Below are 14,488 nucleotides of genomic sequence, written 5' to 3'. Positions count from 1 at the left end.
GAGGGAGAACGGTGGTCGTGGGCTCGGATGCAGTCTCGTGGAGCTTGACTGCATTCGGAAAGTTTTCCGTAAAATCCTTGTACGGTAAGCTTACCGAGGGATGGTGTTGGACATAGCAAGGGGTTATGGAAGGCAAGAATGCTGCTTAAGACGAAAATCTTCCTTTGCCGCAACCGCTTCCCCGCTTCTGATAACATGGCCAAGCAAAACGGCCCATCCAATGGGTCATGTGTAGTGTGCTGACATGGGAAGGACGCTAACCACGTCGTCTTTCGGTGCCATTTGGCTCGCTTTGCCTGGTGTGCCGTAAGAGAGGCTCTTGGGCAGAACTGGAACCCCTCGTCAGTGCCCGTGGACTTGTATCACTCTATTTTTAGTACCTTCGTATGTTGTTATGGTCAAACCTATGTTGGATGCTGCCTTGGATCGCTTTATTAATTTAAAGCTGGACGCAACTTTGCGTCTTCATTCTAAAAAAAAATCTTAGGTGCCTTAAGTTTTTTTTGGCACCAGAGTTTTTTTTTTTTTTTTGACATCAGTTGTTTCCGGCGCCAGTCCATTTCACAAGGCAGAGACGATGTGAGAAGCGGCAGCGACCATCGTCAACCACGACAAGGCTGGGCGAGAAACAAGGACCGGAAGCAGCAGCGTCCCAGGCCAAGGCGAGGAAGCAGGTTGACGAATGCAGGTCAAGTGATGTGGATCGCCGGAGTTGCCGCTCAGAGAGGAATGCAGGTCAGGGGATGTGGCGGTCGCCGGAGTTGCTGCCGATCCCTTGGAGCATCGGAGCTGCTGCTCCGGTCTCATTCAATTCAGGTGTGGCGGTCGCAGGAGCTGCTGTAGATCCTCCGCGAGCTCCTGCTGCTGCAGAGATGGGGATTCTGAATTGAAACATGGCACATCATACATCTCGTTGGTGAAGAAGATGCGGGTTGCATTATGAGTGAAGATGGTTTTTTAATTAAAAAAACAAAACTCAAGTGAACAAGTAGTGATTTCTTAGTTTCAATCATTCATTATTTGCGACTTGGCCGCATGGATGTTAGATTCTTCTAGGCCTGCAAGATCACCCAACAACGTTGCATTATTTTAATGTGCCACCAAACTCGTTGGACATGACCAGTTCCCAGTCTCCAGGAAATCTGGATCTAATTCGGTATAAGGTTCAGAATGTGAGGGCTGGGACCAGGAATGCACACAACAGCTCTAGATTTAAATTCGCCCACAAGGTTACAACTTACAACTGGGGAATTTGAATGTGACGCCCCCGATTTGACCGTACACTAATCATGCACGCAAATGTGTACGATCAAGATCAGGGACTCACGGGAAGATATCACAACACAACTCTAAAACATAAATAAGTCATACAAGCATCATAATACAAGCCAGAGGCCTCGAGGGCTCGAATACAAGTGCTCGATCATAGACGAGTCAGCGGAAGCAACAATATCTGAGTACAGACATAAGTTAAACAAGTTTGCCTTAAGAAGGCTAGCACAAACAGGGATACAGATCAAACGAGGCGCAGGCCTCCTGCCTGGGATCCTCCTAACTACTCCTGGTCGTCGTCAGCGGCCTGCACGTAGTAGTAGGCACCTCCAGCGTCGTAGGTGTCGTCGTCGAGGGTGGCGTCGGGCTCCTGGACTCCAACATCTGGTTGCGACAACCAGATAGAAAGGGAAGGGGGAAAAGAGGGAGAGAAGCAACCGTGAGTACTCATCCAAAGTACTCGCAAGCAAGGAGCTATACTACATATGCATGGGTATATGTGTAAAGGGGCATATCAGTGGACTGAACTGCAGAATGCCAGAATAAAAGGGGGATAGCTAGTCCTATCGAAGACTACGCTTCTGGTCATCTCCATCTTGCAGCAGGTAGAAGAGAGTAGATTGAAGTCCTCCAAGTAGCATCGCATAGCATAATCCTACCCGGCGATCCCCTCCTCGTCGCCCTGTTAGAGAGCGATCACCGGGTTGTATCTGGCACTTGGAAGGGTGTATTTTATTCAGTATCCAGTTCTAGTTGTCATAAGGTCAAGGTACAACTCCGGGTCGTCCTTTTACCGAGGGACACGGCTATTCGAATAGATAAACTTCCCTGCAGGGGTGCACCACATAACCCAACACGCTCGATCCCATTTGGCCGGACACACTTTCCTGGGTCATGCCCGGCCTCGTAAGATCAACGCGTCGCAGCCCCACCTAAGCACAACAGAGCGGTCAGCACGCCGGTCTAACCCTATGCGCGCAGGGGTCTGGGCCCATCGCCCTATGCACACCTGCACGTTGCGTACGCGGCCGGAAGCAGACCTAGCCTAGTGGCGTTCCAGTCCAATCCGGCGCGCGCCACTCAGTCGCTGACGTCACGAAGGCTTCGGCTGATACCACGACGCCGGGATACCCATAACTACTCCCGCGTAGATGGTTAGTGCGTATAGACCAAATGGCCAGACTCAGATCAAATACCAAGATCTCGTTAAGCGTGTTAAGTATCCACGAACGCCGACCAGGGCCAGGCCCACATCTCACCTAGGCGGTCTCAACCTGCCCTGTCGCTCCGCCACAAAGATCCACTGGCGGGTACTCCTACGAGCCGACCCGACTTTAGTCATCACATGTGTCATGTATGTAGTATATAAGTATATACCCGTGATCACCGCCCAGGTGATCACGGCCCGATAGTATAGCACAGCAGACGGACAAGAATGTAGAGCCACTGATGGAAATCTAGCATCCTATACTAAGCATGTAGGATTGCAGGTAAAGGTATCAACAGTAGTAGCAAGGATAGGCTATGCATCAGGATAGGATATCGAAAAACAGTAACATGATACACTACTCTAATGCAAGCAGTATAGAGAAGCATAGGCGATATCTGGTGATCAAGGTGGGGGGGCTTGCCTGGTTGCTCTGGCAAGTAGGAGGGGTCGTCAACTCCGTAGTCGAACTGGGCAGCAGCAGTGTCGGTCTCGTAGTCTACCGGAGAGAAGAGGGGGGAAGAAACAGTAAATACAATGCAAACATAAGCATGACGATGCGTGACATGACAATGAGCGGTGCTAGGTGTGCCCTAACGCGACAGTAGGTGGTACCGGCGAAGGGAGGGAACATCCTGGAAGTATTCCCGATGTTTCGCGTTTTCGGACAGACGGACCGGAGGGGAAAGTTGCTAGTTCGATAGGTTAGGGAGGTGTGGTGGACGATCGGACTGCGTATTCGGATTCGTCTCGTCGTTCTGAGCAACTTTCATATAGAAAACATTTTCATCCGAGTTACGGTTTAAAAGATATGAATTTTCAAAGATTATTTGAATTTCTGGAATTATTTAATTAACAGAAAAGGGATATGACGTCAGCATGACGTATGAGTGACGTCAGCGGTCAACAGTCCGGTTGACTGGTTAAAACTGACACGGGGGACCCACCTGTCATAGACAGTGGGTTAAACAGAAGATTAAACTAATTAATTTTTAGTTAATTAACTACTGGGCCCACCTGTTAGTGAGTGATTAAGTTAATTAATTAGTTTTAATTATAAAAACATTTTTCTTTTCCCCTTTTTTTTAATTTTGCGGCGGGGCCCGCATGTCAGTGGCTGGGCCTGCCCAGTCAGCAGTTGACTGGGTCAACCCAGTCAACTGGGACCCACGGGGCCCACTGGCAGTGGCCCTGGGGTGGCCCCAGGCCGGCCACGTCGGCGGCCGGCGCCGGAGCAACTCCGGCGACCAAAACAGCGGCGGCCCCTCGCCGGAGTTGGCCGGAATCGCGCTACGGGGCTCGGGGAGGAGCGGGGCTAGGCCCATTCGAAAGGGCTCGCAGCGCCGCATCCAGGGGTGGCCCGGGCTTCGCCGGACTTGGCCGGAATCGGCGCCGGCGAGCGGCGGAGGCGGCGGCGCGCACGGGTGCCCGACGGAAACGAGGCTACGGCGGGCTATCGAGCAAGCGGAGGGGCTGGGGGGCATCTACGCGAGGTGGGGAGTGCAACGGGCTTGAGCCCGTGACCAACAGGTCACCGGAGCCTCGCCGGCGGCGAGCTCCGCGGCGCGGCGTTCGGGCGCGCGTGGGGAAGCAGCTAGGGGGCGCGAGAGAGAAAAGACAGGGGAGGAGGGGGGAGAGGCTCACCGCGCGGCACACGGAGGCCGGTGAGAGGCTTAGGAGCAGCAGGTCGGCGCCGGGGAAGAAGGGGGTCGCCGGCGTCCGAAGTTGAAGACGAGCTCGGTGTGCTCGTTGTAGGGGCTCCGGTCTCCAACGGGCTGCACCAGACGAAGCAGCGGGCGACGGCGATCCTTGGAGACAACGTGGGGCGGCGAGGTGGGCACGGTGGCCGTGTGAACGACGGGAACGGCGGCGACCGCGTCGGGCGTGGGGAAGGAGAGAGCGGCGCGGATCTGGGGGGGAAGGAGAGAGGCGCAAGGCCGAGAGGTGAGCGGTGGGCGAGTGGGAGAGAGGCCCGAGGAGGCGGGGGGGGGCTGGCGTCCTTATCCTCCCCGTCACCGGCGAGGGGGTGCGGCGGGGACGGCCCCTGTTCCGACCCCGGTCGGGGGAACAGGGAAGGGGGCGAGGGGGGAGTGGGAGATGGGCTAGGCCGGCTGGGCCGGGGGTCGGCCCAGTTGGGCCAGGGGTCCAGTGGGGGGGAGGGCCTTCTCTTTTTTTTGTCTGTTCTGTTTTCTGTTTTCTTTTTATTTGTTTATTTTCTTTTCTGTTTTATTTCATTTAAAAGTATTTAGGCATTTTATAAAAATGTGTTTTCTCCACAATAATTATCAGTGCAATTTCTGGCAGTGCCCGAACATTTTTGTTTAAATTTTTGAAAACTTTTATTTTCCACTTTTAAATTTAATTGAAGTTTGAATTAGGAGTTTGAAAAGGAATGTGATTCAAATGTGATCAGGCCCTGTTTAGCAACATGATTAGCTTAATCACAGGGAGTTACTGTAGCATGATTCTCGGGGTGTTACATTGAATTTGTTCCGGATTCCAACAGTTCCATTCTGAAAATTACACGAGTCGCATTTCATCAGCCCCTAGTGCCCTAGTTTGGCTGTACTGACAGTTCATCCTCAAGGAAGTTGTATTCAAATGTGAAGTCATTCTTGATCCTTTGGCACCTGCGAGCGAGCGATAATAACAGCATCAGCAACACTCAAACCACCTCTAGTACAGCAAACGACTAAAGAGGGGTCAACTTACCACCCGTTGCCATCATCTGCAAGATGAAAATCAAAGTACACATATGATCCCCGCTCATACTCATCTGTCGTAACCTGTGGCTCCACATGCCGTTGGAACCAAGTATTGTACTTCCTGTGAAATCTCCATGACTGCTTTTTTAGTTCTTTGGCGGCCAAATATTGTTGGTACGAGTTCTACCAAAGGGGAAAACAAAGAAAGAATGTCAAGAGCTTCATTAAAGTTGGATGGGTGATGATGCTGCAAGGAAATAAGTAAACAGTTGGAATTTGGAAACAAGTATATGAAACCTGACCAACCTGCTGATAGTAGAATGCAAAGAATAACATATCTGTAGACAATGTATCACTACCGAGCCTTTCCCAGAAAGCAGGATTTGTCACAATTGGTGCCTGAATCTGTGGGTAACTGGCAGGGGTCACTGAAGGGTGCCTCTGAAAATGTAACAACATAGGGAGGTTAACTCTACATTACAAAATCTGGTGCATATATAAATAGCAGAGCATCATCCATACCGGAATATAAGTTTTCGCACGCTCAGAGTCCTTGGGCTGGGGAAGCCTGTGGTATGCAGCTTCGAGCATTTGCAAATTATAAAGGTGATCGTGACCCGAAACTACCGAAGCTCCACTGAGATTGTCTCCAATTGCTCCAAAATCAGATACACTCCTCCGGCCAATAACACCAACACCAGATGATGGCATGCCAGCTTGCATAGGCTGCCCGGGTGATAGATCAGAGTCTCTAGATAGCTGGGTGCCTTCTGCTATGGATGCTGGAGGATTCTGTAAAAAACGTACAAGAAAAATCAATGTTCAAATAAGAAGAAAATATGCACACCAAAATGCAATACACATCTACACAGAATTAAGGTACGTCTGGTTCATGTTCAGAAGGTTGCCAAATTTTGGCCATGCCGAGGTCTACTTTGCCACCTTATGCATTTTTATAGCCAACATGGGCAAGCAAAAGTGCAAAACCTCGGTAAAAGTTTTGGCTAACCGAATTTTTGATGGGGGTATGCTCAGGCTCAGACCAAATACACCCTAAAATACTACTCCCTCCGTTGCTAAATATATAATGTTTCGGTAGTTCAATTTGAACTACCAAAACGTCATATGTTTAGCAACGGAGGGAGTACTACCCAAAATAATTACTGCAAAAAAACTAAACTGTACATTGTTCTGATTTTTTCTGTTAAGCCACACAGGGTGACGTCCCAGGTGTTAACATGAATAGAAGTACAGGGAAACTATACAGTCAAAAACTATTAAGAATTAAACTGTCTAGCACATTGTAGGAGCACCGAAAAGATATGCAGATTGGAACTGATGTGACCAGTTCAACTCTATTTTGCAAGACAGATGGGCCATACACATGACCAGTTTTCTAAAATATGAGCAAAATAGCCCAAAATCCTTTTTAAAAATCCAGATACGAAATGCCATAGATTATTGTGAGTTACTCCACACTATTGATTATTCACACTGATAATTGCAGTGTCCTTAATTGTATTCACCTTGTTTCACTGAATTCATGAGCAGGCATGTATGGAAAAGTTGGACCGTACCGAATAAGGAGCCTTTGTGTCATCCTCATTGGTGTGCTTATTCGGTCCAGTTGTTGCAGCAGACTCCACACTAGCATCATCGGCCAAGCCTTGTTGCTCATCACTTTTTGTTTGCCCAGCGTCTGCACATATTGATAAATTCTTAATGCACAGGAAAAACTAGTGGTCAAACACTATGAGCCTCCAACTTTATATATACTAGAAATAAATGCATGGCCATTACATTGCTCGAGAATTTGGGATTCATGAGGTTGCAGCTGAGATGAGAAGGCAGAAGGGATACCTGGTCCCTGAACCCCTAGCCCAAGGCCCCCTTGAGAAGAGATAGAAGAACTCTGAGAATTAAACTGCAAAAATGAACAAAGTGAAAATGGAAAACAATCACTATACAGAATTGATTTTAGATTTCAGATATTATAAGATGGTTACAAAAGATCGAGGAATGCCTACACAAAATATTACTACAAACTTTACGAGTTTATTTGATGCCTTAACGGAAAGAGGTTAGAATGGAAGCATCTAAAGGACTTGCACTCCTAAAGATAGAAAGAGGTTAGAATGGACGCGTCTAAATTAGGACTTGCACTCCTAAAGACAGAAAGAGAGCAGCACCTAGTAATACGCGGACAATCAAAATTCAGTATATTCAACTAATCGGTACTTCCTGATTCTTGACTAAAGGAGGCATTGATATATCACAACATTTTTATTAGTAAAAGCAGGAACAACCTGTTGCAAGAGGGAATTGGCCTGCTGGGTTGAAAATTGCTTCTGATTGATGCCCGTTATATGAGAAGCGTTAAGAAGGTTGCCCTGCTGCTGCTGTACTTGTTGCAATCTTTGCAAGTACTTCTCCCTTTGGTCGGTGACCTCAGGTCTTCCACGAAATTGACCCTGAAAATGTGAATAAGTAAATGTCATATATTCCTATAACCCTATGAATATTTTACAACCTCAGTGATAGATTAACATTCTAAATGAATAAAATCTACAATAGGGAAAAGCAGTTATTTAGATGTTTCAGACTGACGCTGGATCAAGATGAAACAACCAAGAATTCAAGATTGGGATGATGAAAAATTTCAAATAAATGCCCGTGTTGTTTTAATCAGTTCGAACTTAAAAGACTCGAAAGAACAGCATAATTGCTGAAGCACTCATACATCTGAAATGCCCATAAAATTCTTATGATCAATAACATCATTTGCAAAAGCAGAGTGGACTTCAGAAATAAAAATGGAGCAAAGGTACGTACAGTTTCACTTTGATTTTGGAAACCAGCAGGAGCTTGAGGCCTCCACTGAGCCCCAGGAACAACCGGAGGAGAAAATACCCTTCCTCCAATAACCGCACTTTCACTGGTGTTACTGGAATCAGAGCTAACTGCATCGTTAGTCTTCAGAACCGGCTGTGGTTGAACTTTACTACCAAGAGGTGAAACCAATTGCTGAGAAACACCACCACTGTTAACCCTCTCATCGGTATTCATTATGTTTCGTTTGGACAGGTCATTTATTGGAGGAATTGCAGTAATGGACCCATTTCCTGGAACTGGACCTACACTTATGGGAGCAGCTAATGCCTGACTAGTTAAGCCACGGGTAATACCCCTGCCAAGACCAATTTCAGTAACTGCGGGAGACGGTCTACGTGGAGGAAAGCTCATGCTTTCATCATCCTTCACGGCAGTAGATAAGTTTGCAGGAGTTGAAGCAACAGCAGGCATGCTCTCTGGAGCATTTCGAACAGCAGCAGAAGGAGCAAATATTGTGGGTGCTGTGGCAGGAATAACTGGTCGTACTGGGCCTGGGGAAGTAATAGTATCTGCCGAAACGGAAACAGCTGCAGCACTAGTACTAATGGCAGTGGGCACAACTGGCACTGATGGTCCCAGATTTCCACCCTTCGGAGGTGGTGTTTGTGGCACCGATTCAGGATTGCTTTCTAGCGTAGTTGTTTCCTCTGCTTGATCTTGTGATGTCCCTTGTGAGATTGTTGATACAGTAGCCTGAAGCAAAGGGAGACAGAGTCGGTAAATCAGCATATCGACAAGTAGTAATCAGGATTGTACATTAGAAATAACCAATTCCTCAATCTTGTTAGCATGTGTTTTTATTAAATGCCCAAATTAGCAACAACCACGTGTATTCATATTCAAGGATTTGCTTGTAAGAAGATGATCAAATAAATCAATACTAGCATGTAAAGGTTGACAAGAAAGCAGCAGCCAGGATGCCAACTAAGTTGACACTGGGCACATAACAACCATTGTGTTCTGAGTATTCGATATACTAATACTATGTCTCCGTTTATCACAAACCAACAGATATTCAATAAATAACTAGGAATGAATAACATGTACCTGAGTAGGTGAAGTTGCTGTCGGACTCTTTGTACTCAAAACTGCAGTAGTGGAAACAGCAGCAACACCCTGGGAACCAAACAAGAAGCGATGTTGAAAAATATATAATTACCCATATAACTAAAAGATGAAGAGCGGCACGACATAAAAACATGGTAGAGAAATGGTCTGCACCAGCATAGCAGACTAGCAGTATTTGTGGGGTAAAAACATAAGAAAGTTTGCCAGTTGATTCTATTAGCAAAATCACAATAACTAAAGTAAAAAAAAATAACAGCTCACAGCTCACCTTGATAAGAATGGAAGGAGCAAGTGAAACCATGTCTTCGAGTGCTTCAACCTTCTCCATAGGCAATGTGCTATAGAGATCCTCAACATCACTAAATTCATCAAAATCTTCCTGAATTCGGATTAAGAAATCGATAGTCAGAACAAGCAGCAGATCCACAATGCTTTTAGGTCATCACAATTCCGACTTGACTATATAAAAAATTCAAAAAAAGATATTATGACAGCCAAGCAGGAAGACAATCCCACCTGATTACGTTCAACATAGTCTTCTAGGAAATCTTTCACATCATTGACTTGCTCAGGACTCAACTCATCATTATCCAAGAGTCTCAGAATTGACTCCAATTTTTTTATATGAGCCTTATGCCGCGTAATAGATTTCTCTAAATGTACCTGATAATGCATAATTACTTCCTCCGCAATAGAGATTGTTGGAAACAGGTTCCGTAGACAGTAAAACATGAACACTTTCCAATCCTATACAGTTGATCATACCAATCGAGGAGGTCTTTGCTTTCCTTTCTTAAATGAAAGTCCTTCAAGCTCCGCTTCAAAATTATCAATCTGATTTTCCAAATCACTAACCTGTAAACCGAACCCAAAAGTATATTAGAAATGTTGCACACACATGCAACAAATAAATAGGAACACCAGAAAATCACAAAGTAATGACTGATATAATCAAAATATCAATAAACATCAGCAGAGTCAAGTATGCATGTAAATGTCATTAGCGAGGTGCGGAGTAATGACTTTATATAATCAAAATATTAATAAACATCAAGCAGAGTCAAGTATGCATGCAAATGATACTTTCAGAGTGATCAGATCAAAGAAAATAGCCACAGAATAATAGTCTATACGATTCTGTTTTATTCTGAGAGGGACAAGTAACCACCAGTATAGTCAAAATATTAGCAAATGTAAGCAGTCGGGTGTGCATGCAAGTTATACTTTCAGAACAATCAGATCAGAAAAATTAGTCATCAAATTCTAATAGTCTATGATCAGCTGTCACAAAGCAGAATCTGCGAGTGTCTTTCAGAACATACTCTAGGCCAAAGAGAAACAACAATACAAGACATATATGTTGCAGGTAACTTCTTTGTTTGCTCATGTTTACAGAAAGCCAACAACATGTAGACATGAGCGCACAAGACTAAGCATACATGTAATTCATTTAACATACCACACTGTTAAGCCAATCTCTTGTTTCAGCTTTAGCCTTCTCTCTAGGATCCTGCGTGAAATAAGAATTGATGCTGAGATTCATAACAACTGAAGAAAAAAGGGTTAATCAAACACAGAAAAGAGACCGAGTGCATACAGTTTTCGGCTGTTGACCTAACCCTTCTTTCGAGAAGGCCTTGGTTTTAGTTTCCTTCTCACAGACCTTAAACCGTTCCATCTCGCGTTCAATCTGCTTGCGGGCATCCATGAGAGCCTGCTCATAAGAGGCACTAACCTATGTCAACATATATCACAAATGTATTAAAAACAGAACAATAAGCTATGCCCAACTTTAAAGGTTAACATGTTAAGAAAAAAAGTTGGCCCAACCACCACAAAATTGAAACGAAGGAATAACTGCTTCTCTAAACGAAAAAACAATCAGGAACCCTACCATATTTCTTCAGTAAAACACTCTTCAATTTACAAAGAAAAAAAATGCAGCATGTAGTAGCACAAGCATGGAGCACGAAATGTTCCAATTGACAAGGGATGATTAAAATGACAAGACATATTGGATAATAAAATACAAAGGGTGTGTTTGGTTTGGGAATATAGTGGAATGGAGTGGGTCGGTTCTGTGCATGGGACATATTGCTATGTTTGGTTACAGAGGGAACGAGAATGCTTTGGTTCCTCAAAAGGGAATATTCCCCTCAGATGTGGAACGCACCGATTCCTCCAAATCCTGGTGCTTTATGTGAGGAGAAGTTTCATGGAACTGGTGCACATAGGGTGTTCTAGGAAATGCCAAGTGAACTGGTGCAAATTGGTTACTTGGTTCCTCCTCTTGCCTACGGTTTTGCGATACCTGTTGGTACATGCTGCTGTCCAAAATTGCACTGTAATTTTTAACCTCTAGTGCTTAGAAAATTGTGATAGCTACACAATTTGTCTTGTTTATATGTGTATTCCAGTTTTATGTTCAATAACCAATTAGCCATAGCCAACAGTGATAGCAATACAATTGTTAACGCTGAAAATGCAAAGAAAATGCTGCTGGAAATTAGAATAATATATTGTCCAACAAAAATACGATTGTGCACATGGCCATGGGAGATAATATCACCAAGAGAAGAGGTGAACTGAATCAGATTCTTGTCATTCCATCCCTCCAACCAAACACAGGAAAGGAACTGAACCATTCTATTTTCCTCTGGAATGGAACTGTTATATTCCACTCCATTTGGTTCTCAAACCAAACAGACCCTAAGAACAACATCAGGAATTGCAACGTCTCCAGAACCATCACGTATACTGTTGATTTAGCAAGTCTTTCTAAAGGCAGGTTTGGTTTAAGGTCAGTAAGAACTTTAGGGGCCTACAAACTCCTGAACTCTGTTGGACATCCATACAGATTGCCTTATTGCACTGAACAACTTTCTAAGTGAAGTCAATGCCTTGATCAGAACACCTTCTCACAACTGTGGGCTCCACAGCTTAACCCAATCATGGCTTAATGGTACAATTCGAGCACAAGCTAAAAGCAGTTCTATAAATAAATTTCACTCACATTCAGATCAGAAAATCAAACGGGGACCTCTAATGCTCCATTGCGGACATCATTAGACCACGAGATCTCGCAAGTAATAAATCCATTCAAAACCCATCATCTAAATTCTTCGCCTCTTATACTACCACTCATGTTTACAATTGTTTGTTAATCAGCTTCGCTCCTTTTGGTTCTTAGAAAAAAATGTCGACTGTTATTCTTATTACCATTTAAAATATCATTATGTGCAGGATCACACCAAGCACAAGAATGATTTCGTGTTCCAGACAAGCATGATATCAAAAATTTCAATTCAGAAGAGAAGTGCATTGGCATTGCACCTACACGAGTACTAGTACGACGCCGCACAACCAAAATCGAGCAAGAATATCAATGTTAAGACAGGTACAGAAGCGCTGGAGACTGGAGTTAGCCACTTAACCTCCCCCCAGACACCTGTAAAGGCATATTTCCTCCAGATAACTTGGCACCGAAGCCGCATCTAAACTAAACAGTTGACTGAACTGAAGAGCGGGGCAGACAGTAGATGATTCTCATGAAGGACGGGCGGAAGGGAGGAAGGAAGCAGCGGCAGAAGCACTTCCATCCATCCATCCAGGCAACAAAGATACTGGACAGACAGAGATTAGGGAGGGGTCACCTTCTTGTCCTTGATCTCGCTGGACTGGATCCAGGTCTTGATCTGGTCGCGGTAGCGCTGCAGCTTCTTGATCTCCTTCTTGAGGTCCGCCTCGAACTTCTCCTTCTGGTTCGCATTCTCGGTGTCGTAGACCTGCCCCCAGAATCGCGCAAAATCATGAGAATCCGGCGCGGGGGTTGGGGGAGAGGGGGAGAAGGGGAAGAGGAGGGGGGGGACCTTGTTCCAGATGCTGTCGAAGACGTCGACGCCCTCCTGCACCTTCTTGAGGACGCGGTCGATCTCGCCCTGCAGCTTCCGACTGGCCCCCATGGCATCCGGCGCTCCGGCGGTCCGGCGGGCGGGCGGGCGGGGCTAGGGTTTACGATTGGGGGGAGGGGAGGTTTTTTTTCTTTTGGTGGTTTGGGGGATGGGGAGGAGCGAGGAGTGATCCAGGAGTGGAGGATGACGTTCGTTTATTCGTCGGCGGCCGAGAGAGAACCCAGATGGATCGATGGACGAATGGATGATGGGGGCGCTGCCCCTATGTCTCGCCTACAGCGAGACGTAGGGAAGGGGAGCCGGATGGGCCAGCCCAGCCGCGCAGGAGGCCACAACCTCGTTCTTGATTTCTTTTTTCTTCACGTTTTTTTTGTTTTTTCCTTTTTTTTAATTTGATTTTTTCTTAATTTCTTGGATCGCTTACCACATATGTCATGTGGTTATTTCCCTCTCGTTCCCTGGCGGCTGGAGGTAACCTAGCGGCCTCCAGGAGAGGCCAGTCTTCCAGCGCTGTCCTCCGGCGGCTCCCCTCCGCTGGCGACCTCGGTCGTTGGTGGTGAGGGGGGTCGCCGAATCCACGCGTGTTGATCGTTTCTACTCCTTCGTAGTCCAGTTTTTTAGGTTGTTCATCGTCTTTGCTTCGGTGGCGACGATGAAGGCGCTGAATAAAGGTTCTTCGGATCCTTTTCCTGACGAGGCCATCGGTTCTATGGTTGGGGATGGATTTGGAAACCAGTCTGTTCAAGTAAGGATGGCGTGGCGGCGGCGGCATCCTCGTGGTGGACCTGTGTCCTCGGGCTCCGCCGTTGCGACGGCATTTGCTCCTGCGCCGGCGCGGAGCTTGGGAGGTAGTCCAGGAGCGGATGCAGATTGTGGTCTGCATCGACGACATCTGGAAGACGGAACGCATGCTGGGCTCATGATTCGTGGATGGCAGGTATGGTTTCCTCCTTCGGCTTCTTAGTCGCAGTGGGGTGCCAGATCTGGAGTTCGATAGCCTGTCCGGGGTGTTGCCTGGTCTGATTCGTTCAACAGCAAGGGCTTCATTTTTGGTGAGCCACCTTGGAGATCCGCAAAGCTGCATATCAGCGATGGAGCCGCGTCGATCGGTGGCTACTATTGTGGTGCTAGAGGCAAGTGACGGGCGTTGGTGTCAAACTCAGAGATGTTCGATTATCTTTTAAGCTTTGTCATGTTGATCTTTATGTGACTTGTACTTTGATCTTTATGATATGAATGAGACACGCATTACCATGTCAAAAAAACATATGTCATGTGGTTCTTTTTTTTACTTGTTTATTATACCTCCAAACATTCTAAATAAATATATTACAAAAAATAATTTACATAAAACATTTGAACAAATGTTGACCATGGATCGTCTACGGCGTCCTCAAGAAAATGTTTCTCATTTACATAGAAAAACTATAAAA

General features: G+C 46.0%; 1 protein-coding gene across 4 annotated transcripts; it reads right to left on the bottom strand.

Moving 5' to 3' along the window:
- Positions 1-4,896: 4,896 nt before the first annotated feature.
- Positions 4,897-13,239, bottom strand: LOC123095601 (CCR4-NOT transcription complex subunit 3). 4 transcript variants are annotated; one of them, XM_044517120.1, is made up of 16 exons: positions 13,014-13,239; positions 12,798-12,929; positions 10,742-10,879; positions 10,604-10,654; positions 9,910-9,999; positions 9,661-9,807; positions 9,413-9,523; positions 9,124-9,192; positions 8,017-8,769; positions 7,491-7,655; positions 6,985-7,108; positions 6,762-6,883; positions 5,707-5,976; positions 5,491-5,625; positions 5,192-5,367; positions 4,897-5,109 (listed from the first exon to the last, which is right to left on the bottom strand). In XM_044517120.1, the coding sequence occupies exons 1-16, from the start codon at positions 13,104-13,106 to the stop codon at positions 5,034-5,036; spliced, it is 2,652 nt and encodes an 883-aa protein (XP_044373055.1). In that variant the 5' UTR covers positions 13,107-13,239; the 3' UTR covers positions 4,897-5,033. The 4 variants fall into 4 exon arrangements, with proteins under 4 accessions (XP_044373055.1, XP_044373057.1, XP_044373056.1 ...); XM_044517122.1 differs by having other exon boundaries at positions 7,045-7,108; XM_044517121.1 differs by having other exon boundaries at positions 10,742-10,858.
- Positions 13,240-14,488: the final 1,249 nt, after the last annotated feature.

The sequence above is a fragment of the Triticum aestivum genome, chromosome 4D (genome assembly GCF_018294505.1).
Source record: "Triticum aestivum cultivar Chinese Spring chromosome 4D, IWGSC CS RefSeq v2.1, whole genome shotgun sequence".
In the NCBI taxonomy this organism is placed as follows: domain Eukaryota; kingdom Viridiplantae; phylum Streptophyta; class Magnoliopsida; order Poales; family Poaceae; genus Triticum; species Triticum aestivum.
Note: the sequence above shows the minus strand (reverse complement) of the source record. Positions and strands in the feature narration are given on the sequence as shown.

Bases quoted from the DNA above. Each gene is read 5' to 3' on its own strand.
- LOC123095601 (XM_044517120.1), bottom strand. From the start codon at position 13,106: ATGGGGGCCAGTCGGAAGCTGCAGGGCGAGATCGACCGCGTCCTCAAG. The intron at 12,930-13,013 runs GTCCCCCCCCTC...TTCTGGGGGCAG, and splicing joins TCGACAGCATCTGGAACAAG to GTCTACGACACCGAGAATGC. The intron at 10,655-10,741 runs GTATGCACTCGG...TATTTCACGCAG, and splicing joins TAGGTCAACAGCCGAAAACT to GATCCTAGAGAGAAGGCTAA.